At 65.3% G+C, this 20,505-nt stretch overlaps 3 protein-coding genes and 1 long non-coding RNA gene across 8 annotated transcripts in view; 2 read left to right on the top strand and 2 right to left on the bottom strand.

The window, feature by feature from the left end:
• Window positions 1-2,829, bottom strand: part of ZC3H3 (zinc finger CCCH-type containing 3) — a 53,348-nt gene extending 50,519 nt beyond the window's left edge. For both annotated transcript variants that reach the window (XM_090283281.1, XM_090283279.1), the window contains exons 1-2: window positions 2,727-2,829; window positions 400-1,717 (exon numbers count right to left, since the gene is read on the bottom strand). In XM_090283281.1, coding sequence (XP_090139407.1) covers window positions 400-1,717; window positions 2,727-2,814 — 1,406 coding nt within the window. In that variant the 5' untranslated portion in view covers window positions 2,815-2,829. The remainder of the gene's footprint in view (window positions 1-399; window positions 1,718-2,726) is intronic.
• Window positions 2,830-4,200: 1,371 nt separating this feature from the next.
• LOC150003915 (uncharacterized) lies at window positions 4,201-5,790 on the top strand. The gene is made up of 2 exons (XR_016512337.1): window positions 4,201-4,518; window positions 5,291-5,790. It is a non-coding gene; the product is annotated as an uncharacterized LOC150003915 (long non-coding RNA).
• Window positions 5,791-7,326: 1,536 nt separating this feature from the next.
• On the top strand, window positions 7,327-11,882 carry GSDMD (gasdermin D). The gene is made up of 11 exons (XM_090283282.1): window positions 7,327-7,578; window positions 8,581-8,801; window positions 8,967-9,159; window positions 9,644-9,812; window positions 9,940-10,045; window positions 10,296-10,349; window positions 10,614-10,694; window positions 10,826-11,001; window positions 11,092-11,233; window positions 11,311-11,384; window positions 11,506-11,882. The coding sequence occupies exons 2-11, from the start codon at window positions 8,585-8,587 to the stop codon at window positions 11,743-11,745; spliced, it is 1,452 nt and encodes a 483-aa protein (XP_090139408.1). The 5' UTR covers window positions 7,327-7,578; window positions 8,581-8,584; the 3' UTR covers window positions 11,746-11,882.
• Window positions 11,883-14,333: 2,451 nt separating this feature from the next.
• On the bottom strand, window positions 14,334-20,367 carry MROH6 (maestro heat like repeat family member 6). 4 transcript variants are annotated; one of them, XM_090283278.1, is made up of 14 exons: window positions 19,742-20,364; window positions 19,379-19,531; window positions 19,044-19,198; window positions 18,334-18,451; window positions 17,947-18,131; window positions 17,728-17,865; window positions 17,495-17,609; window positions 17,239-17,382; window positions 16,996-17,169; window positions 16,400-16,567; window positions 16,038-16,157; window positions 15,683-15,785; window positions 15,505-15,570; window positions 14,334-15,395 (listed from the first exon to the last, which is right to left on the bottom strand). In XM_090283278.1, exons 1-14 carry the CDS (start codon window positions 19,985-19,987, stop codon window positions 15,160-15,162), a joined length of 2,121 nt encoding a protein of 706 aa, XP_090139404.1. In that variant the 5' UTR covers window positions 19,988-20,364; the 3' UTR covers window positions 14,334-15,159. The 4 variants fall into 4 exon arrangements, with proteins under 4 accessions (XP_090139404.1, XP_090139400.1, XP_090139402.1 ...); XM_090283274.1 differs by lacking the exon at window positions 14,334-15,395 and having other exon boundaries at window positions 15,435-15,570; window positions 16,008-16,157; window positions 19,742-20,367; XM_090283276.1 differs by lacking the exons at window positions 14,334-15,395; window positions 16,996-17,169 and having other exon boundaries at window positions 15,435-15,570; window positions 16,008-16,157; window positions 19,742-20,367.
• Window positions 20,368-20,505: the final 138 nt, after the last annotated feature.

Genomic DNA, 20,505 nt, shown 5'->3' with positions numbered 1-20,505 from the left:
GCCCCTCCCACAGACACACTGCTCCCCGTCTGCTTGGCCGGCACTGGGCCAGGCACAAAGCCTCCTGTCCACACGCTAGGCCCAGGAGGGAAGCCACCCCAACAGCCTTTCTCAACAGGAGAAAGGGTGGGCTTGCTGGCCCTGTGTCGGCCTGTCCCTGCCCAGCTGGGTGTTCCAGGCAGGCCCCTAGCCCTGCTGAGCCTGCCTCACTCAGCAGTACGCCCAGCCTCCTCCTGCCGGACAAAGCTCTGCTCTCGCCCAGGCCCATCCAGGTGGTGACCTGGCGGTGGCAGGTGACACTCCGCTTCTTCCTCCCACACCCCTGCAGGTACCCCCCTTCACTGGCTCTGCGTAGTTCCAGGCCCAGCCCCGCCCTGCCTGCCCACACAGGACACGCACTTAGTACTCGCCCGCCCCTTGATGATCTTGGTGCGGCTCTTCACTTTGTAAGCTGAGAGCCCTGGGGTCTCACTGAATGGCGGCTTCAAACCACTGGGTCCCACTGCCGGCTTGTCCCCTGCAGGGGACCTAGATGGGACTGGAGAGAGCTGGGAGACACGGTCCTTGCTGCCAGCCTCCGACTGCCAATGGAAGGAGGAAGACGAGGAAGCTGCGGAGCTGGCAGCCTTCCACTTGTACTTGCTGGGGGCGGCCCCGGGCACGGAGGGCACGGCCGACTTCCGGGGCTTGGCGTCCGAGCCCGTTCGGGGCTGCGGCTTCTCCACGCGCTCTGCTGAGCCCAAGGGGGCTGCTCCCGTGCTCTCCGCAGCCGTTCTGGGACTGAGGGCTCTCCGAGGGGCCCGGGGACTCTTGGCCGAAGCAGCCACCCATTTGTAGTTGTTTTTCCGGAACTTGGTCCGACAGGACACAAGCAGTGAGGTGTCCCGGGACTGTCTGAGTCCAGAAGCTGGTCTAGCTGGACCTGCCACCGAGCCAGAGGGAGCTGGCTGATCCAGGTGGCCAGCATCCGCTCTCCTGTCCCCAAGGAGCTGTGGAGCACAGCTGGCCACGGGGTGAGAGCCCACCTTCCTGGCCGCGGCCGTGCCACCACGCTGGGGCCCGATGGAAGACAGGAGGCGGGCCTTGACAGAAATGGCGCTCTCACTGACTGTCCGCCGGGACTCGGAGAGGCTGTCACTGAAGCTGCTCACAGACTTCACCACCCGAGGCTTGCCAGCCTCCTTCTGGCAGACCAGAAGAGGGTCCTCTCTGCTGCAGGTGCTCCTGGCTCTTCCGGGCTTCAAGGGCTGCTGCTGCCCACCAGGGGGCTCCCCTTCCCCTTCCTGAGGCCTGTGGTTGCTCCAGGGCGGGTCCCCCTGTTCTTCCAAGGAGGCCCAAGAGGCCCCTGCAGCGCTGGCCAAGCTGGGCTTTGATGGTGGCTTGATTTTGATCACCATGCTCTGATCTGAGCTGAGCTGGACCTGCCTCTCCAGCACACACTGCTGGGGGTCAGGAGCCGGGCTGCCCCCAGCCCCGAGGGCGGGCTGCGCAGCGCAGTCACCAGGCAGGTCCGAGGGTGCGGGAGGGCAGTTCACAAGGGAGTATTTCTTGCGCCATGCAGGCCCATGGCTTGGGGAGAAGCCCCTTCTGCTTGGGCGAGGGTAGCGAGCGCTGAAAGTCCTGCCGCTGTTGTAGGCTGGTGGCTGCCACCGGGACGGGGCTGAGGTGCCCGGGGTAGGCGCACTGCCGTGGAGGTTTTTGTAGTCGTCAATCAAACCTGAGAAGACAGAATCCCGGGCGTCACCAGAGGAGCAGAGTAAAATCAGCAACAGTCCCCGGGAGGGGCATCAGCTGACAAGACACCCAGCGACCCCATCTCCCTCCTGAGCCCCTCGGAGTCTCAGAACCACGGACAGGGCAGCCTGAATCTCTCAGCCCTGCCTGCTCCACGAGCCGTTCCCCCTCCGTTCTCCTTCAGTCCAGTTTCTGTTGCCTGTCCCGAAAATGCGCCCCTGTGGCACGATACCCCCCACTTGCTGGGAATCCTACTCAGGGTCCACACTCCTTCGAGGAGCAACGTCATTCAACGTGAGGAGCCCAGGGCGGCCCCGCACTGCCTACCGCAGGCCCTGCCCCCACACCCAGAGAGAGCATGTCGGGACGGGCGACACCTGGGGCGGGTGTGCCGGACGCCGAGAAGTGGCCCAGGGGAGGGGCCGGCACACCCACGCTCCCCCATACACGTTCTCCGATCCTTAAGTCTTCTCTTGGCAGGAATAGCTTTTTAAAAGTGGGGTTTTGTTAATGTAGAAAGCCCAGTTTGGGTCTAAAAACTGAGAAGGCTGGAGACTGAGGCCCGGGGGTGAGGCTGGGTCTGGAATGCCAGGGCGAGTGCGGCCGTTCGGAGCGCCCGGGAAGAGCCGCAGCGCCCCGCCCGAGTGAGCTCGGCCACCGCGCACCGAGCCCTCCGCCCCGCAGTCCGGCCGGGCCGGCAGCGCGGCGACGCCGAGGCCGTGCCCGCGGGTGGGAGCGCGGGGCCGCCTCCCGCCGGTCAGCAAGCGACAGTCCCGCCGCGGCGCCGGAGGGGTCCCCGGGACGCGGCCAACGAAACCCCGCCCGGCCCGGAAGCCCCCCCGAGGCTCCCACCGCCTGCCTGCCCGACGCCCCCGGCCTCCCCGCCCGACCCCACCCGGCTGTGAAGGCCGCGGGCGGAGAGCGAGCCCCGGGAGGTGAGGGGGAAGGAGGGGGCACGCGCCCCGAGCCCGGCCCGGCCCGGCCCTACCTACCCTGCAGGAGGCGGATCTGCCGCCGTAACAGCTCCTTCTCCTCCATCTCCGGAGACCGCGACGCCTGGCCGGGCCCCCGCGACGTCATCGCCGCGCGACCGTTTCCCCGCAGGGGGCGGGGCGTGGTGCGGGAGGCTCCGAGACTGCGCGCTGCCGCCAGGCCCGGGCCGCCGCGGGGTCGCCCTGGCAACGCCTGTGGGACCACGCACGCGCAGAGCAAGGGAAACGGGAGCCGCCGGCTGCGAGCGCGGGGAGGCCCTTCCGCGTGCTGGGGGCGCCGGCCGCCGGCGGTCACCGGCTGGAGGGGCTCCCGTTCCCTGCAGGGCCGGGCGGGGGACCGAGACCCGGACCCCACCCCGGCTTAGTTCCTTCCCCAGGCTCCACGTGCGCCCCCTCTGTGCCTCCTCCTCCACCGACGCAGCCTGCAGCGCCCTGGGGATGCCCCCCCGCAGGCCCTCACGGGGACAGGGCGTTGGCAGGCTGGGACCACTCCTCCGGGAGGCCCCTCGGGTTTCTCCCGGCGCGGGGGGCGGGGCGCGGGGCAGGAAGTGGCTGGAGAGAACTGCCCTAGGGACCCTTTGTAGGGCCCTCACCCCAGCGTCACAACCCGCTTGGACCCCGGTGCCAGGCGTGACTCTCAGGCCCTGCGACGGACGCTCCGTGCATCGGGGCGCTTCCGCGGGGCTCGGGCCGCGACGGTTGGCTGGCGTGGACTTCACGACAGCCGACCGCATGTCCGCCTACCGGGCAAAGCTCGGGCAGGGTCCCCACGTACGGGGAAGAGACCCCAGCTGGGGCACGGGCATGAGGCTCACGACCTCTGAAGCGGGACAAGGGGCTGCTTCCCCTGCAGAGGCCCAGTGGGGTGGGCTGAGTTCCGTGCCCCCCGCCGCCAGCCGGCAGAAAGCCCCGGAAGCCAAGCAGGCCGCAGCGGACCTCAGAGCAGGGGGCCCCGAAAGGGCGCAGGACGCATGGAGCGCGCCGGGGAGGGTCGCCTGGAGGCGGGGCCTGGGCCTGTCCGGCCTCCCTAGGCTCTGAGTCGGGATCTAGGGCGGGGCCCTCCCGGGAAGCGTGTGTGGGTTCCCCGGGCTCGCTGCCCCCCCACCCGGCCCCCCGCCGTGGTGGCCTCTGTTGCCCCTTCCTGGCTCTGCACGCAGCAGCCTGACTTCTCTAGCCAAGCCCGCTGTCCCATCTCCACAGCGTGGCCCATCCGCTCCCTCCAGTGCGCTGCCCGCGTTATCTCCGGGACCTTAACAACCTGCTCTCGCCCTCACGGCTTCTGCCTGTCGCTGCCCGCTTCCCCGTCACCAGCCCCCTCCACGGGTGGGAGGAGACGAAGGCCAAGAGGCGTGCACTTCCTCTCCCTTAGAGCTTACTCGTCGCTTCGCCCCGCCCCCCCCATCACAGGCAGAAGACCCCTTCCAGCCTCCCAGTCTCTGGTCACAGGTGGCCACTGGGGACACGGTGTCCTCCCAGGGTCTGCCCAGACCTTGTCCAGGGCAACCTCAAAGTTTATGGGTGTCCGCCCCCCATGGACACCAAGGAGGGATGGGGATGGGGTGCAAGGCCAGCCCCACCCACCTTCCTTCCCCTTTTCTCCCCAGCAGGCACCCTTTCTGCCCCTCAGGCTGACCTCTGTCTCCTGTGAGTGAGAAACCCAGGCGACACCACCACTCAGCAACACAGCGCTGCTTGTTTTGGTTATTGCTAAGGAGCTGAAGATGGGGCAAGAAATAGCACCAGCCAGGCCACGTCCAGCCCCTCCCAGCCCCAGGCCACTGCAACAAGGCAGGTGGGTGCAGTACGCCATGCTGTCCCCAGGTGCCATGTGGATGGCACCAGCCTGGCACCTCTGCGTCAGACTGAGCTCTGGGGCTGTGCCACCTCCTCCACCCCATTCTGCCACGCAGCACCCAAAACCTAGAAAAATAAACCAGGCTGGTCAAATGACCCTGCTGGAAACCCACAGCGAGGTCACCGCGCTAAGGAGGCCGCTGCCTCCTGACCTGGGCCTGGAGCCTACCCGCCGGAGCAGTCAGGATAAGGAGCAGCAGGGCTGGAGGCCCCAAAGAGCTTTGGCTGCGGACACAGGGAGAAGCAGACCTCGCTGGAGGAGGGGGGCGCTGAGGCTGGACCAGCATACGAGCGCATACAACATGTACAAACATGCACACACAACACGCGCAAACACACCACACAAAACACTCACATCGTGAACAGGAACACATGTACACTCAGCCCTACTCAGGCTCTGGGAGCCCCTGCCACCCCCAGCAAGGGTGCCCTCTCTCGCCAGCCAGTGACTGCAGGGGCTGGATCAAACACGGGGGCCCCTCGCCAGGCTGACATGTGCTCAACCTCCAGAGGCCCTCGGCCCCCGACAGAGCTTGCAGGCCTGCACAGTAGGGCGCAGACGTGAGGAGAGCCACAGGCAGGCACTGGCAAAGGCCAGCCCCTCCCGCCCACCCCCTGGAGGGCTGCACCAGCCTGTGCCCAGCCCAGGGTACCCAGCGATTGGGGACTTCTGCTCACACAGGACCATGTTCCCTTTCTGCTTGAATCAGCCTTTCCAGTTACTGCAGCTGCGGACATGCCAGCACAGCAAGTCACCTTCTGGGTCACTGTCACAGCCCTCGTGGGAAGAGCACCTGGCACAGGTGCTGATAGACGTGTGCTGACCGGGTGACCGGGTGTGCAGAGCTGGAAGGCCACAGGGTCCCGGGACAGCAGCCGCGGGGCGCCACGAGGAGCAGAGGGCAGGTATGGGGTCTGCTGCCTTGCACCAGACGTGACTCGCCTGTGACCCAGGACTGTAAGGGCGCTGAGGAGCCTGCGGCAGTCCTGGACATCGTCACTTGGCTGCAGATTGTCTAAATAACAACCTTATTAAGATGTAACTCACAGCCCTGGCTGGGTGCTCAGTTGGTTAGAGTGCTGCCCCGTATACCGAGGCAGTTTTGATCCCGATCAGGGCACATACAGGAAACAACCTATGGTGCATAAATAAGTGAAACAACAAATCAATGTCTCTCTCTCTCAAATCAATAAAGTTTAAAAACTGTAACTCAGTGTGAGAAACGCTCACAATAAAAAACTGGGACACAGGACCTGAGCAGTAAAGCGAGGCCTTTATTCACGAGTCTGCAGAGCCGGGCGCACCCTCACAGCCAGGAGAATGTGCGCACCGAGTAGACAAAGATGGCTGGTTTTATAGTCTTAGCTTCCCCTCCCTGAAATCGCCACCCTAAAGTGAGAGCGATCAGCTCCCCCTCCCCTCTCCTTCCCCCTTTCTCCATGACCGTTACTCAGGAGTGTTGCGTTGGTTGTGATTTCGGACGCTGAAATAAATCCGGCAGGCAGGATGATTGGCCAGTAACGAACGGAGGGCTGTGGCTCGCTCAGACCATCAGCGGAGAGTGAGAAGCCTCATCCTCTTTTTATTAGGGTTTCAAAAGTTACTAAAAATAGAACAGGGTGTGACATTCCAGCCAACAACAGGAGAATTTTACAAGTGAAAGAATTCTTACAGTAGCATTAATATGTAAAATACGGCCAGGGTAACTCCTGTTTTATCTAGCACCTATCAAGGAAGCAAGGCAGATCCACTAATCCTCAAGGCCAGCTCCATATCAAGACTTCATTAACAAGGAAGCAGATGGAGTACACAACAGAACCTGTTTTACCCAGGATTCCATGACTCAGTGGCCTCGACAGCCTAAAGCCGAAGGCGGAGAATTGCTCATCGTCTCCTGAGTCACGGGATGCCACCTGGGTGGTGGGGCATGAGAATGCCCCTACCCAGAGATCTGTCTTCCTGCAACACAGGAGTTACAATCTAATGCGGTCTAAATGCCCCTTCTGTGGTTTGTGAATACGCTAATGTTGTCAACTCCCCTCTCAGAGACCCTCTAATCACATCTGCCCTTTGTTATTGCTCATTTTGTACTGGTTTGGGAGTCACTATGTCCTTGTTTCCTACACTCAGTGCCATCGAACTCACGCAAAGTGGGAAGCTCCGTGCGTAAACGTTCAGGGCCGCGCAGCCCTGACCACAGTCCGCTGGACCGCGCTCATCACACATCCCTGTTGGGCCACGGGCCTCGCGGCCGGCAGCCGCTGGGCCCATCGCTGTTGCGGGGCGTCTCCTGCTGTGGACCTCCGGGCAGCACCTCAGGGGAGACGCTGTCTTCTTCACTCAGGATGGCGTTCCCAGGTCCATGGACGTTGTCCCGGCCTCAGAACTTCGCTCCTTTTACTGGCTACCACCCCAACCTGTCCTGCGAGGGCCAGGTTTCCCCCATTTTCTCCACGTGCGGTAGCAAAGCCACGGGCCTGGGGGCGCGTCCAGGCCCTGGCTGTCAGGAGCAGTGCTGTCCGTCCCCCGAGGGCAGGCTCCGCGTGGACGTGTGTTCGTCTCCCTGGAATGCGCACCCGGGAGTGGCCTGGATGAGGCTGTGATGACTGCCTCGCTGATGTCACCCGGCGTTCGGCAGCAGAGCTGCATGCAGGAGCGGCGCTCCCTTCCCGGACGGGCCGAGGCGCGGGCGGTGCGCCCCTCCCCTTGCCTGCTGCCCGTCTGTCCACGCCCTTCCGAGGGATGTCTGCGCAGCCCCGCCGCCCGCCCAGAGGGTCAGGAGGAAGCCGCGGAGAGGGCGCCGCTGGAGGGCGGGGGCCAGGCTCGGGGCATTTCCGGGAGCACCGGGCGGTCTCCCGCCCCCTCTGCGGGTTTCACTTTCGGGTCCGGCAGCCCGCGGGCTGAGCGCTCGTCCGGCGGCTCCGGAGCACACTCAGCGCGACCCCGGCCCAGGGCGGCCTCGCCTCGCGGGCCCGGAGCCTGGGCGCCACGGTTACGGTGAGCCGCACCCCGCGACCCCCTGGCGCCTCAGTAACTCCGCTCCTGCTGGGTGGGGCGGCGACCTGGTCCCAGCGCCCTTCAGGACTATCCACAGTCCCAGACCCGTTTGGGGAAGCCCAGGGCCTCTGGGGAGGTGGTCCCCTCACCAGCCAGAGTTTGGACTTGACTCCAGCGTTGGCCCTCCAGGCGCCCCCTGGCCCGCTCTCTGATTTCAGACCAGCCCAGAGGCGCAGAGACCTCCTACTGGACCGGAACTGGCTGGCTGCCTGCCCGGCGGCTCCAGGGCCCGGGTCCCAGGGCTTTGCGTCCTGGGTCAGTCCGCTTGGGTATCTAACCCCTGAATCCTCTGCCTTGGACAAGTGGCTCCTGAAGCTCCCGGCCCAGAGAAGCCCTAGTGCACATGCCTGGGAGCTGGGACATTCTGTCCAGGTCTTGCTGTGGGCCCCTGTGCCAAGTCCCCGGACGGAGGTGGTGGCTTCTGTTTCTTCCCCCACCCTCTGGACGCCTCAGCTAGGGAGGCAGCTGCTACAGCCGCTACAGCATCGGCGTGGGCCCACTCCCTCGGTGGTGGGCCTAAGCCATGTTGGGCAGACAAAATGATGGAGGGCTTGATGGGTAGCCCACAGCTGCCCTGCCCCCTCATCACTGATAGTCCAGGACTTGCAGGGGCTTTGTCTGGGCTCTGGTCCCAGAAAAAAGGGTGTAAACGGCTGGAGTCCCACTGAGGCTGGTGAATATGTCCCAGCCTGGAGGTGCTCATGGCCCCTTGGAAAGATGTCCTAGTGGATGACAGGGAGAACACTGTCTCTCCACATTGGGCAGTAGTCAGGGCAGAAGCTTTCTACCAGTTACAGCATCCCAGGACTGGCCATGCAGGGTTGCTTTGCAAGGAAAGAGCTCCCCATCATTGGAGGCATCCAAGTGCCAACCGTTACCCCATCCTCTACCCTGCTCTTCTAGCCCTACGGGTACAGTGCCTGACCCCTCTGCCCTCCTCAGGAGCATGGCATCCGCCTTTGAGAGGGTGATCAAGAGCGTGGTCCAGGAGTTGGACCACAGCGGAGAGCTCATCCCTGTGGACAGCCTGCAGAGCTCCACCAGTTTCCAGCCCTACTGCCTTTTGCGCAGGAGGCCCTCGGGCTCACGCTTCTGGAGACCCCGCTACACATGTGTCAACCTGTCCATCAGAGACATCCTAGAGCCAGATGCCCCGGAACCAGGTAACCCACCCGGCACTGAGTCGGAGCGCCCTGGCAGAGGGAATGGGAGGGCCAGCCTGCTGCCCGCTCTGGGCCTCTGGGCTCTCCGCTTTACAAAGGTCCCTGGGCCTGGGGGGACAGGCACGGCTGGTGGGGGCGGGGGCCTCAGCTCTGGTCTTGTTCCAGCCGCCGAGTGTGTTGGTCCCTTCCACTTCCAAGACACTGTGGACGGGCATCTGGGGGGCAGCGTGGAGGTGGCAGCCCCAGGACAGGGCAAGTTTGCAGGTGGGGCGGCAGTGTCTGGCAGCTCCAGTGCCTCCATGAATGTGTGCACACTGCGAGTGTCCCCCAACACCTGGATGACCATGCTCCGGGAGAGGTGAGCCCTCGGGGGCGGGGCCCGGAGGACCTGGGTCAGATGGAGCCCCAGGTCACTGAGAGGAGGCTGGGCTGCTGGGGTGGAGCGGACATGGGGACAGTGGAACAGGGTGAGGAGACCCGTTAGCTCAGTGGGAACTAAAACTTGAACCCAGGGGGTGAAGGGAGAGCACCCCAGTGAGCAGCCGGCGGAGGGAGTGGGTGCTTCCAGGGCCAGCAGGCATCCGCTTGTCCCTGCTGGGACCTCCCCCCTCCTCCCTGCACCCCCTCATCCACAAACAGTCAGGAGTGCCTAGGGAGGGAGTGACAGCCACCCCACACCTGAGCATCCATGGAGCTCCTGGTCCCCTCAGCCTCAACACCCTCTGTCATCCCCACTGATGGGCACAAAGACTGAGGTCCAGGCAGGACCGCCAGTCTCCGGGTGGGGGCAGGGGAGGCAGCACACGCCCTGAGCCTCCTGGCCCGCCCGCCTTCTGCCGTAGGCGCCTGCGGCAGCCTGAACACAAACTCCTGCAGCAGCTGCGGACCCGTGGGGACGATGTGTTTGTGGTGACTGAGGTGCTGCAGACGCAGAAGGAGGTGGAGGTCACCCGGACCCACAAGCAGGAGGGCTCGGGCCAGTTCTCCCTGCCCGGGGCTCTGTGCTTGCAGGTGTGGGGCGGCCGTGCCAAGGGCAGGGGCTGGGTGGGGCAGGGGGGCCTTGTCACGAGACAGACTGCTGCGCCGCGCCTGCCCCCATGAGCCAGAGCCCAGTTCTGAGCCTGGATCTACCCCTCAGGGCGAGGGCCAGGGTCACCTGAGCCGGAAGAAGACCGTCACCATCCCCTCGGGCAGCATCCTCGCATTCCGGGTGGCCCAGCTAGTACTTACTGGCCCTGAGTGGGGTGAGTTGAGGGTGGGGTGATCTCTGGGGCGCAGACTCTGTGGCAAAGACACGGGGAGGCCTGGGAAGAGCCATCGGCTGGCTGGGGGTGTGCAGGCGCCTGGCCGCACAGCTTGCTTGGCTGGGTGACCAGGTGTCCTGTGTCCTGGCCTATGGGAGGCTGGCCATGCGCTTGGGCAACTTCAAGTGGGGGAAGGCCGGGAGCCTCAGCCGACCTGCTACCTTCTTTTCTGCTCCTGCCTGGCTGCCAGACATCCTCTTCATCCCAAACAAGAAGCAGAAGACCTTTCAGCTGCCCCAGACAGGTGAGGTTCGCGGCGCCCCCGCTGACCTGGGCAGCAGGGCAAGGGCATCTCCCGCACAGCACGGTGCAGCCAGCAGCTCCCGAGAGCAGGGCACGTGCGGGGGTGTGCACACGCACACACACACGAGGGCAACGCCAGTCTGGCAGGGCCTTGCCCCTGCCCTGGGCCACCCACCAGTGCTGGGGGGTGGGGGTGGCAGGGGCTGTGAGGGTCCTCTCTGGCTCAGGGACCCACACCCTGTGCTGACAAGCTCTGCCCCAGCAGGTGACCAGCCGCAGCGGCCACCCTCATTGTCCGTCTTCTCCGCGATGAGGTCCTTAGGCGAACGCCTCAGGTTCCTATCCGGTCAGTACCTTCTTCAGCACCCCTGGGGCGCCCAGTGGGCTCCCTGCCTGCCTCCTAGGGCTCTCCCCTTCCCAACTAGGACTCTCCACGGCCCTGTGGACACTCAAGCAATGCCAGCCCTCTCCCTGCAGACGGGCTCAGTGAGGACCAGGCGGTGCCCACTGAAGGCTTCCAGGACCTGCAGGCGGAGGTGAAGACCTGGGCCCGGTTCCTGGAGAGCTTGTCCAGGACGCTGTGTGAGCAGCTGCTGCGTGGCCTGGGGCAGGTGCTGCGGGACGCGCTGGCCCTGCAGGCCCTGGCGGAGTCGGTGAGTGAGCCCCTGGGGCTGGGGGGCGGGCGGCGGGGCGGGCGGTGCCCACACATCCCGCTGGCTCACCTGCTCACCCTGTGCCCCCAGCTGGAGCAGGGCTTGCGCTGTGGGCGGGCAGAGCCTCTACAGGGCCCGGCGGGCGACGTCCTGGAGTGCCTGGTGCTGCCCTGCAGGACGCCGGTGGAGGAGCTCGCAGGCCCTGTCAGCTACCTCCTGGGAGCGCTGGCTGGTGAGGGGCCTGGGTGGGGCGAGGAGGAGCGGGGCTGCTGGGTCTTCCAGAGCCCCTCTCACCCGGTCTCTCCGCAGCCCTGAGTGAACCCCAGCATGTGCTGCTTGCTGAAGTGCTGGAGGCCTCGGCCCTGGCGGGGCCCTTCAAGCTGGTGAGGGCCCAGGGGGTGGGCGAGGGCTGGGGCTGAGGGGTGGGGCCCAGGAGGGGGTGGTGTGGGCAGGTGCTGGATGCCCAAGGGCCCCTAAGGACAACCTGCCACCCTGTCTTGGCAGGTGGAGAGGCTTTTGGAGCAGAGCACCCCGTGGCAGGAGTGCAGGGCTGTGTCCTTGCCACCGGGGCTCCTGGAGAGCGGCTGGGGTCCCGAAGGCCCTGCCTGGATCCTGCTGGAGGCCTGCGGCCTGGAGCTGCAGACGGGCACGCCCCAGGTGTGCTGGAAGCCAGAGGCCCAGGAGCGCGCGTGTGCGCTGTACGCCTGCCTGGCCCTTCTGTCTGAGCTGAGCCAGCTCTGCTAGCCGGCAGCCGGGCAAGCCTGGGCGGCTCCCTGGCAGGAAGGGCGCATGCCTGTCCAGCTGCCGGCCCTCGCAGGCGAGAGCCCAGCCCAGTGGTTCAGGAGTTGGGAAAAATGAATAAATGGGAAGCATAAAGGGCAGCTGAGTCATTGTGTTTTTAAGGGGCCCTCGATCTGGGGGTGGGGAACAACCCCGCACAGGATAGGCAGGGATGTGGGGGCCAAGAGCAGGCGCCTCCCCCACCGTCACTACTGTCACACCATGGGGCCACGGAGAGCCTTCCCTGTGATTGCCCTGTCCCTCCTGAGTGACCAGCAACATGGCTGCATCCCTGGCTCCTCCCCAGCATGGTGGGCTGCAAAAGAGGGGGTGGGGTTGGGGGGCAGTTCCACTAGGACAGATCTCCAGCTGCCTCAGGGACCTTGAGGGCACAGCACTGCGGGTAGAGGTCCATCCTGGGCCCGAGAGGGCTGGAGCATGTGTAGCTGACCAGCACCCAGACCCTGCACTCCTGGGGCTGGAGGGAGACTTTTGGAGAAGCCGCGACTCCAACCACAGCAGCTGGCCTTCAGGCTGTGCCTCATCAGGTGCATCTGCTCAGAGGTCGCAGGATGCAGGGCACCTGTGCATTGGGGGCCATGGCCCCGTGTACATGGACAGATGGAAAGTAATCAGCAGGGAGCTGTCTCATCTCTGGAGACTTGATCAGCCAGGAGTTGGCCTTTCGCAGGGGGAGGCAGGTCTGCCTTTCTTTCTCGGTGGAAGGAGAAGGAGGCCACCCACCTGTCCCAGCACGGGACAGACACAAAGCTTCAGGACTCATTAAAGAGGAGGGACAGTAGGTTTAGCTGGGACATGAACCCCAATGCAAAACCAGGATCCAAGCCCAACAGTGACATTAACATTAAAACATGAGCCCTGGCTGGTGTGGCTCAGTGGATTGAGTGCTGGACTGTGAACCGAAAGGTCACCGGTTCAATTCCCATCAGGGCGCATGACTGGGTTGTGGGCCAGGTCCCCAGTCGGGGCATATGAGAGGTCCGCGTTTCTTTCCCTCTCTTTCTACCTCCCTTCTCTAAAAATAAATAAAACATTCCAGGCCCAGGGAGAGACATCCCCTGAGGAATCGGCCTCACACAGGGAAGAAGCTGGAGGCCTCCAGGGCCTGGGCCCGTGCTCCCCCTCTGGGATCCCTCTTTAGGGCAACTTAACAGGCAAAAGCCAGGTGAGCGGGACACCAACAGCCCAGGCCTCGGAAAGCATGAAAGAGGCAGGTACAGGCGACGCAGCCTGAGGGCGAGGGGAAAAGCCAGGTCCTGGGGAGCCCCACCCAAGCCCTGTTTGGAGGGTCCAGTCTCTGGCCCTCAGGTGCTAGGCTCACCGATGCCCCGGGTCCCCAGGCCATGGAGGTTGTTTCAGCATCAGGGTTGAAGGCAGCGCAGACCCTTGTCCAGCCGGAGGGTTCGGCTGTGCCTGGTAGAGCCGATGACCTGAGTGACCTGGACGTTCGCAGACAGAAGGTACTCGCCTGGGGCAGGGCTGGGGCGTGTCATGGCTGCAGGGCAGCCTCGGTGAACCAGGCCACTGCTCCACCTGGGACCTCCCGGGGACCCCAGCAGAGAAGTCCCCAAGAGGGGTCCTACTGCCAGGGTCCATCAAGTCTGACCTTCATGAAGCTGGACATGGCAGGCAGAGCAGCCAGCAGGCTGTCGTCAGTACTGGGCGGGGCCAAAGTGGGGGTGGGGGGTGGGCTCCGGCAGGAGACACCCAGGCCCCACATCTAAGCTGGGCTCTCTTTTCACACGGGCACTGCTGTGGGATTGTCACTGGCCTGGTCCCCGTGCTCCGCAGCACGACACGCATGTGTGTTGGAAGTGCACATGGACACTCACCCCGGGTCTGGCTCCTGGGCTGCAAGGAGCGGGCTTCCGCTGAGGGGACTCACGAGGCTCCTGCTGAGTCCAGCCAGGCCCAGCTGGAGTCAGGGGGCTCCACGCAGACCCCTGCAGGGTCTGCAGGACAAAAACCCAGCCCCACATGGCTCCCTGACAGGTGACTGGCTTGACAAACCCTAAGGCCAGGACAGGCATCCGGGAGGCACCCACCTCCTCCCCCTTCCTAGCGGTCTGATGACCTCCTGGCCTGTGTCCTAACCCTGACACACTTCATGTAGTTTGATCTTGTCCGGAACCTGCTTTGCAGGATCTGAACTAATACTTCAAACCCTGATCCTGGCACTACTAGACCAAGCTCTAGGAAGACCTACAAGAGACCCTGACCCCTGATCGGCCGTGTGTGGGACCGAGGCCCAGCTTCCCCACCTGTCTCACCAGAAACTCTAACCTCACCCTGGTGCCCCTTACTCCTGCCCATACACTGCCTTATCTGTAATCCCAGCCTGAGCCCAGTCTTGCACCAGGCCCAGAGCATCAGAACCACATCTTCAGCCCAGACCCACGCCCCAGACAGACGCCAGACCCCATTGATCCACATGGGTTTACTTCAGATTCTTTTTATAGGGGCAGGTAGAACCCTAGGCCTTCCCCCAAGGGGTCCGCAGCCTGGAAGGTCTGCCCCCAGCCCTCCAAGAGGCAGCAGCTTGCGGGGAGGGGCTTGGCAGGCAGGAGGACATTTCAAGGAGGGGGCAGCTTGGGAGGCCTCCAGGAGGGCTTCTTCCTTGCACAGCCAATCACACCTTCCTCATGGGACCCCACACAGGGCTCAGTCTGGTGGGGCGGTGGTGCTGGCGGCCCACACCTGAACCCACAGGTGTAATCCCAGGCCTGTGGTGTCCAGTGGAGGGAGAGATCAGGACACCTTCTAGAGAAGGCTCAGGTGCGGTGTGATAGGATGCCCGGGAGTGGGGAAGCGTGCGGGAAAGGTGCCAGGCTGAGGAGCAGCAGGTGCGGACAGGTCAGGCCAGGACACGCCGGCAAGCAGTGGGGCACATGGTGGGGCTGCAAGGCTGCTGGTGGCCAGCAGGGACCCCACAGGCAGGGCGTGGAGGTCACCCCGGCAGGGGCCCAGTAAGTGGCAGCAGCTCACCAGGCTGTGCTGGCTTCACAGTGTCCTCCACAAGACCCCTCCTTGGAAGGTCAGGTGTCATCCAGACCAGGGGCTGGGCACACTCCAGGGGGACAGGAGAGCAATGGGCCTCAGAAGGGACAGGTGGGCCCACAGGTATGAGAGGCTGAGTGTGAAATGGTGCTCGGACAGAGTGCTGATGTCCCTCTAAGGAACGTGGCCATCACAGCAGTGAGCTCCTGCGGTCCGGGAGGGACACGGGCAACCAGCACCAGGCCCAGGTGCCCCTCCCGGGGAGTGTGCCAGGGCTGGCCCCGGCGCAGTGGGTGCCAGACTCAGATTCCTGGCCCTCACTGGGCTGCGCCCAGCGCCCACCCGGACGACGGCCCAAGGTCAGGCTCCCCCAGGGCCGGAGCAGCCCCACCGGCCTGCCAGGCTCCGGCGCTGGAAGGGGCTGTCGGGGTAGACCGGCGGGGGCCGGGCAGCGCGGGCGGGGCGCAGGCGGAGACTGGGGAAGCGCAGGCCCCGCCGGCTGCCCTGCGCGCGGGCCAGCAGCGCCACCTGCTGGGAGGACACCTGCGCAGCGGAGACCACGGCCGGCTCGGGGTCACTCTGCAGCTGCCCCAGGTCTGCGGGGACAGAGCGGCTCAGGATCCCTGGCGCAGGCATTCCCACCCGCTCAGCCCAAGCCCCCACCGCCTCTCCAGGACCCCACACCCTGGCGAGCTGGGCCCTCACCCCGGAACAAGGAGTCCAGCAGGTCCTGGTCCATGCGGCTGGGACTGCTGTGGTGGACAAGGAAGCCTGGACCAAGGCAAACGGGTGAGTGCCGGCCCCTCGCACCCAGAAGCGGGGGGGCTGGCTAGGCTCCCAGTATTCCGGGTGCAAGGGGCACTTGGACACCGGGGCGCCTCACCTATGAGCACGGCAGCTGCCCGGCGCAGGGGGTCCTGCGGGCTCCTCAGGTAGCCCTGGGTCTGGCTCAGGAAGCTGGGCACATGGCTCGGGTACCACTGAACCTGGGGGCACAAGGGCTCATGGCAGGACGGGAGAACCCACTCTGCATGGAAAGGAGGTGGCCGAGGTCAGCCCGGGGGATGGCGTCCCTGGGGAGCTCCCAGGGCAAAGGGTCAGGTCCTGAGGTCTTAGACCTGCCACCACTTTGGCTGGGAGGGTGGGGAGACTCATTGGGGGGAGGGTGGCCCCGGTATATACTGGACTGAGTGGGCAGCTGGCCACACCCCATCACTGCCAGTCCTCCCGCTGCTGACCAGGCCGTGGCAGATGCGGCTTAGGGCCTCCGGGCTGTCGTAGTGGGCCACGATGACCACCTCCTCCAGCAGGCCCCAGCGCAGGGCTTGGTCACAGCGGGCCAGGGTCCACTCTGAGCTCTGGGACAGGGGAAGGGAGGAGGGTTAGGGGTCCAGAAAGTAGCAGAGGTGGCCTGAGTGTGTCCAGCGTGAGGGCTGGGGACATCCGGGGCAGGAGGCCCAGGAATCCGGGAGCCCATGAGGCCTGCACCTGAGGTCCTTGGGGAAGTCTCTGACCTGCTGCCTTCAGAGAGGTAGTGGGGTAGGGATGGGTAGGTTGAATGCGCACGGCTGCGACAGGGTCGTTTTGGGGAGCGGCTGACCTCGGCAGCATCCAGACTGGAGTCATGCAGGCGCAGCAGCAGCGGCACCAGACTCTTCAACACCAGCTTCCGCAGGGGGCCTAGGAGCCCCACCCGGAGCCCGCCCCGGCCCCGCCGCACCAGCGTCCCGAGGAGCCCGGCCGCCGAGGCACGGACTGAGTCCCGGGCCTGCGTGGGACACCAGATGTCAGCTGTCGGGGACTGAGCCAGGAGGGAGACGGGCTCAGCTGTCTGGGGGCGTGATCTGGGGCGGATCCAGGGGGAGGGGCTCAGCTGTCTGGGGGCGTGATCTGGGGCGGAGCCAGGAGGGGGAGGGGCTAAGCTGTCTGGGGGCGTGATCTGGGGCGGAGCCAGGAGGGGGAGGGGCTCAGCTGTCTGGGGGCATGATCTGGGGCGGAGCCAGGAGGGGGAGGGGCTCAGCTGTCTGGGGGCGTGATCTGGGGCGGAGCCAGGAGGGAGGGGCTCAGCTGTCTGGGGGCGTGGTCTGGGGCCTGGAGCAGGGAGGCTGTGCCTCATTGGGGAGGGGCCTAAGGGGGGAGTGCGGGGGAGGGGGCTGTGTCCTGGAGGGGTGGGGCCTGGGGCGGGGCAGGGCTCACATCGTCCAGCAGCGGTGGGAGTCGGGGCCCCAGCTCTGTGCTCAGGCGTCGTACCGGCGCCCTTGGCTGCAGCAGGACCCTCCTTAGCGCGCCCAGCGCCGCGCCCAGGAGTCGCGCATCGCCCTCACCCAGCGCGCCCAGGAGCACGGGCAGCAGCACACTCACATGTCGCACCTGCGCATCAGGAATTGTGGGCTGCTGCCAGCAGACCAACCTCTAGTCCCTCCCGGCCCTGGTCCTCACCTTCCCACGGTTCAGCGCGAGGTGGCCGAGACCAAGCAGGCCCAACCAACGCACGGTGGGCTCAGGGTCACCCTGCCAGGCACGGAGCCGCTCCAGGATGACCTCCTCCCGAAGAAGCTGTGTTGTGGGCCAGCTCTGCAACAGCTGGGTAGGGGGGGACACAGAGTCAGCACGTTCACAGTCCCGGTGCAGACGGCGACGCTTAGGCGCCAAGTCCGTGGTTACCCCTCACCTGCCATCCCAGGAACAGGCTTACCCCAGTGAAGAAGGCCATAGCCGTAAGGCGCTGAGCGTGGTCGGCGCTGCGCAGCCGGGGCAGCAAGTCAGCGAATAGGCCCCGCAGGTGGTGGTCCGCATGGGCCACCATGGCGCTGAGATGGGGTGAAATGGGAATTCTCCCTCTGCTTATGGTCTCTCCCCTGGAGAAGCCCCTACCTGACCACCCTTGTGCCCCTCCCTCTTCCCCTACTCCAGTGTCAGTGTCCGCACCTGGCCAGCAGCAAGACACCCTCCAGGTGGGTGTGGGCTCCCACCAGCCTCCTCCAGCCTCCAGCCTGCTCCATGCACGTGACCACCATGCGGCCACCGTCCCCAGTGAGCAGGGCCTTCAAGGCTTCTACTGTGCAGCTGGAGGGGGGCAGCAGGAGGGGGCAGTGAGGGAGGGAGGGTGCTGGTCCAGCCGTCTCTCCCCTCAGTGTGTGCCCTCACCTGGCATGGCTGTGCGGTGGCCCAGGGTGGGATGGGGTCCAAACCTTGGGGGTGTTGGGGGACCGTAAGCCCTGGGCCAGCTCATGCAACTGTGTGACCAGCGCCAGGAAGAGGTGCGGGTAGAAGCCCCGTGTGGCGCCCACGCAGCCGGACACTGATAGCATCTCCCCAAGGGCGTGAGTGGCCTGTGGAGTGAGCGGCCTGATCAGGCTGAGACACACTGCGGACCAGAGGAGGACAGAGCCTCGTGCACTCGAGGGACATTATGGATGGCTGGGACTCCGGTGAGGCCCTCCTGCCCCTGGCCCCCTGCGGCCCGACGCACCCACCCCCCTTGGGCTGGGGGTGGGGGGAAATCCCCTGGCAGTGCTGGCTGGGGTCACCTACTGCCAGGGCCTCCTGCTTGGGTCCAGCCGCACCCTTTAGCACCCACAGCAACTGCACCAGCACCTGCCCGTTCACACGTTGATTCTGGCTCAGGCTGCGCCACAGCTCGGCCGCCGCCCTGAGGGCATGGGGTTGTCAGACCAGGTCCCTGCTGGCCTGCTAGGAGACCCCCGGTCAGGGTGGAGGTGACCACTAGGACTCCAGCAGGGGGAGGGACCGGGAACCCTCCGCCCCCCGCCGTGTCTCTCTACCCCCAGAGAAACAAAGTGGCCTCTGGGCAGCCACACAGAGCAGAGCCGCAGGCTCAGCTGCCTGGTACCGACTGCTCAGAGCCCTGCCAGACCAGCCGGCGGAACAAGCCTGGCGCTGTCAACAGTCACACAGAGCACGTGACCAGCTAGTGTCTCCTGGGGCGGATTTGATGGAAGAGCCAGGGACATTGGGGCTCACTGACCCTGCCTGGCAGCACACCCCCTGGCTGGGCTCCAGAGGTGACCAGGAGAGAGACTTTAGGCCCCAAGCCAGGAACCCAGTACCAAGGACGTGAGGAAGTAGAGGGGGTCAGGCATGGGGGGAGAGGGAATTAGGAGTTTCTGCCGCCTCCATGACCTGCCCCACTGGGCCACCTCCACAGCCAAGCAGGAAGGGGGAAGGAAGCCGTGTGGGGATGTTGCGGATGCGGCCTGGCTGGGTGGGGGAGGGCAGGTTACCGGTCCGGGGGCAGCGAGCAGGGCAGCAGCGCACGCACCACGTCCCGCGAGTGCTCCAGGGCCAGCGAGCTCAGCACCCGCATGGCTGCCCGCCGGGGCCGCCCCCCTGCCAGGCTGGGCACCTGGGCCAGCAGGCCGAGCACCAGGGCATGCACCTGCGTGGAGAGGCAGGTGTCAGTGCTCAGGCCTCCGTTGTCCCAGACGTCCCTCTGTGCCCTCTGGTCAGGAGCAGCCTTAAAGGGGCTTTTGGGTCAAGCAAGCTGCTTGTTCCAACCACTGGACCTTGGAGGGGGACTGGCAGGAGTCTCTGGGGGCAGGAAGGGGGTGGGGCTGACCTGGTCCTCCAGCCGCTCCCCTCGGGCTTCCAGGGCTGAGGACAGGGTGAGCGCGGTCGCCTGTGTCCCTGCAAGGCCAGCCTCTTCCAGGCAGGCAGCTGTGTACAACGCCAGGTCGGAGAGAGCCACCTCCTCCCAGGAACTCTGAGGGGCCTAGGGTGGGTGCGTGAGGTGCATGAAGCCCCCTTGCCTCTCCCAGCTCTCCTCCCCAAGCCCTCTCCCCAACACCACCCCACTCCATGAAGTCCTCCGCCCACTTATTGTTCCCAGACTGGTCAGCCCCCATACCTGCCCCCAGCTTCCCCTTTTTCAGTTTCCTTGTCCCCCAGCCTGTCCCCTCAGCCTCTGTTCTCTCCCACTTACCTGATGGGGTCCCTCAGGGGCTGGCTCCTGCGCATGGGGTGGGGAGCAGGGTTCCTGGGCAGCCGTAGGGATGGTGGGTGCACTTCCAGGCTCTGCGTCGGGTTCAAGCTCAGGTTTGGGCAGAGGATCCTTGGAGGGGGCTCCCATGGGCTCTCCCTGGCTGGCCCGGATTCCTTCAGCCAGAGCTGTCAGGGTCAGGGCCCCCACAGGAGCCCCCCGGGCCCGGCCCCACACCCCCCCGGCCATGGCTGCCACACACAGCCCTCAGTGGGGCGCAGCCTACAGCACCTGCAAAGGGTCCTCCCAGGAAGTCGTGCCCAGGCCTGACCTAGAAGCAGACTCCAGGTGGGCGGGGCCAGGGACAGGCGTGGTCCTGTGTGAGCCTTTACTCCGTGACTGTGGCCACTGGGGAGCCATACTCAGGTGTCCCCAAGGAGGGTCTCCTGGAGATTTGTGGGCCCTCTCGCCTGGGCCACTGGTGATGAGTGCCAGCCTGAAGCCTGTGTGTCTGGAGTCTGGCTGTGCCCTCCAGGGCCCTGGAGAAGGGGCAAGGTTCCCAGGAAATGGTCTGTGTGTGAGGGGAAGGAAAGAAGGGCCCTTGGCCCTGACCTCAGGCCCTACTGGGCGGGGTCCTGGGAAAGGCGTGGACAGCCCCAGGGAGGCCCCAGCAGGGTCCAGAAGTCTGGGCCCTGCCCCGAGCTGAGTCAGGTCCAGGCTGAGCCACTGCATTCCTGGCCAGCCAGACATCCTGGGGATGGGGTGAC

This window comes from Furipterus horrens, unplaced genomic scaffold, assembly GCF_987537825.1.
Source record: "Furipterus horrens unplaced genomic scaffold, mFurHor1.1.pri manual_scaffold_7, whole genome shotgun sequence".
Lineage (NCBI taxonomy): Eukaryota > Metazoa > Chordata > Mammalia > Chiroptera > Furipteridae > Furipterus > Furipterus horrens.
Note: the sequence above shows the minus strand (reverse complement) of the source record. Positions and strands in the feature narration are given on the sequence as shown.

Bases quoted from the DNA above. Each gene is read 5' to 3' on its own strand.
- GSDMD (XM_090283282.1), top strand. From the start codon at position 8,585: ATGGCATCCGCCTTTGAGAGGGTGATCAAGAGCGTGGTCCAGGAGTTG. The intron at 9,160-9,643 runs GTGAGCCCTCGG...CTTCTGCCGTAG, and splicing joins ATGACCATGCTCCGGGAGAG to GCGCCTGCGGCAGCCTGAAC. The intron at 9,813-9,939 runs GTGTGGGGCGGC...TCTACCCCTCAG, and splicing joins CCGGGGCTCTGTGCTTGCAG to GGCGAGGGCCAGGGTCACCT.
- MROH6 (XM_090283278.1), bottom strand. From the start codon at position 19,987: ATGGCCGGGGGGGTGTGGGGCCGGGCCCGGGGGGCTCCTGTGGGGGCC. The intron at 16,568-16,995 runs GTGAGCCCTGCC...TGTCCCACGCAG, and splicing joins TCCCACCGCTGCTGGACGAT to GCCCGGGACTCAGTCCGTGC. The intron at 15,786-16,037 runs GTCAGCAGCGGG...TTGTGCCCCCAG, and splicing joins GCCGCATCTGCCACGGCCTG to GTTCAGTGGTACCCGAGCCA.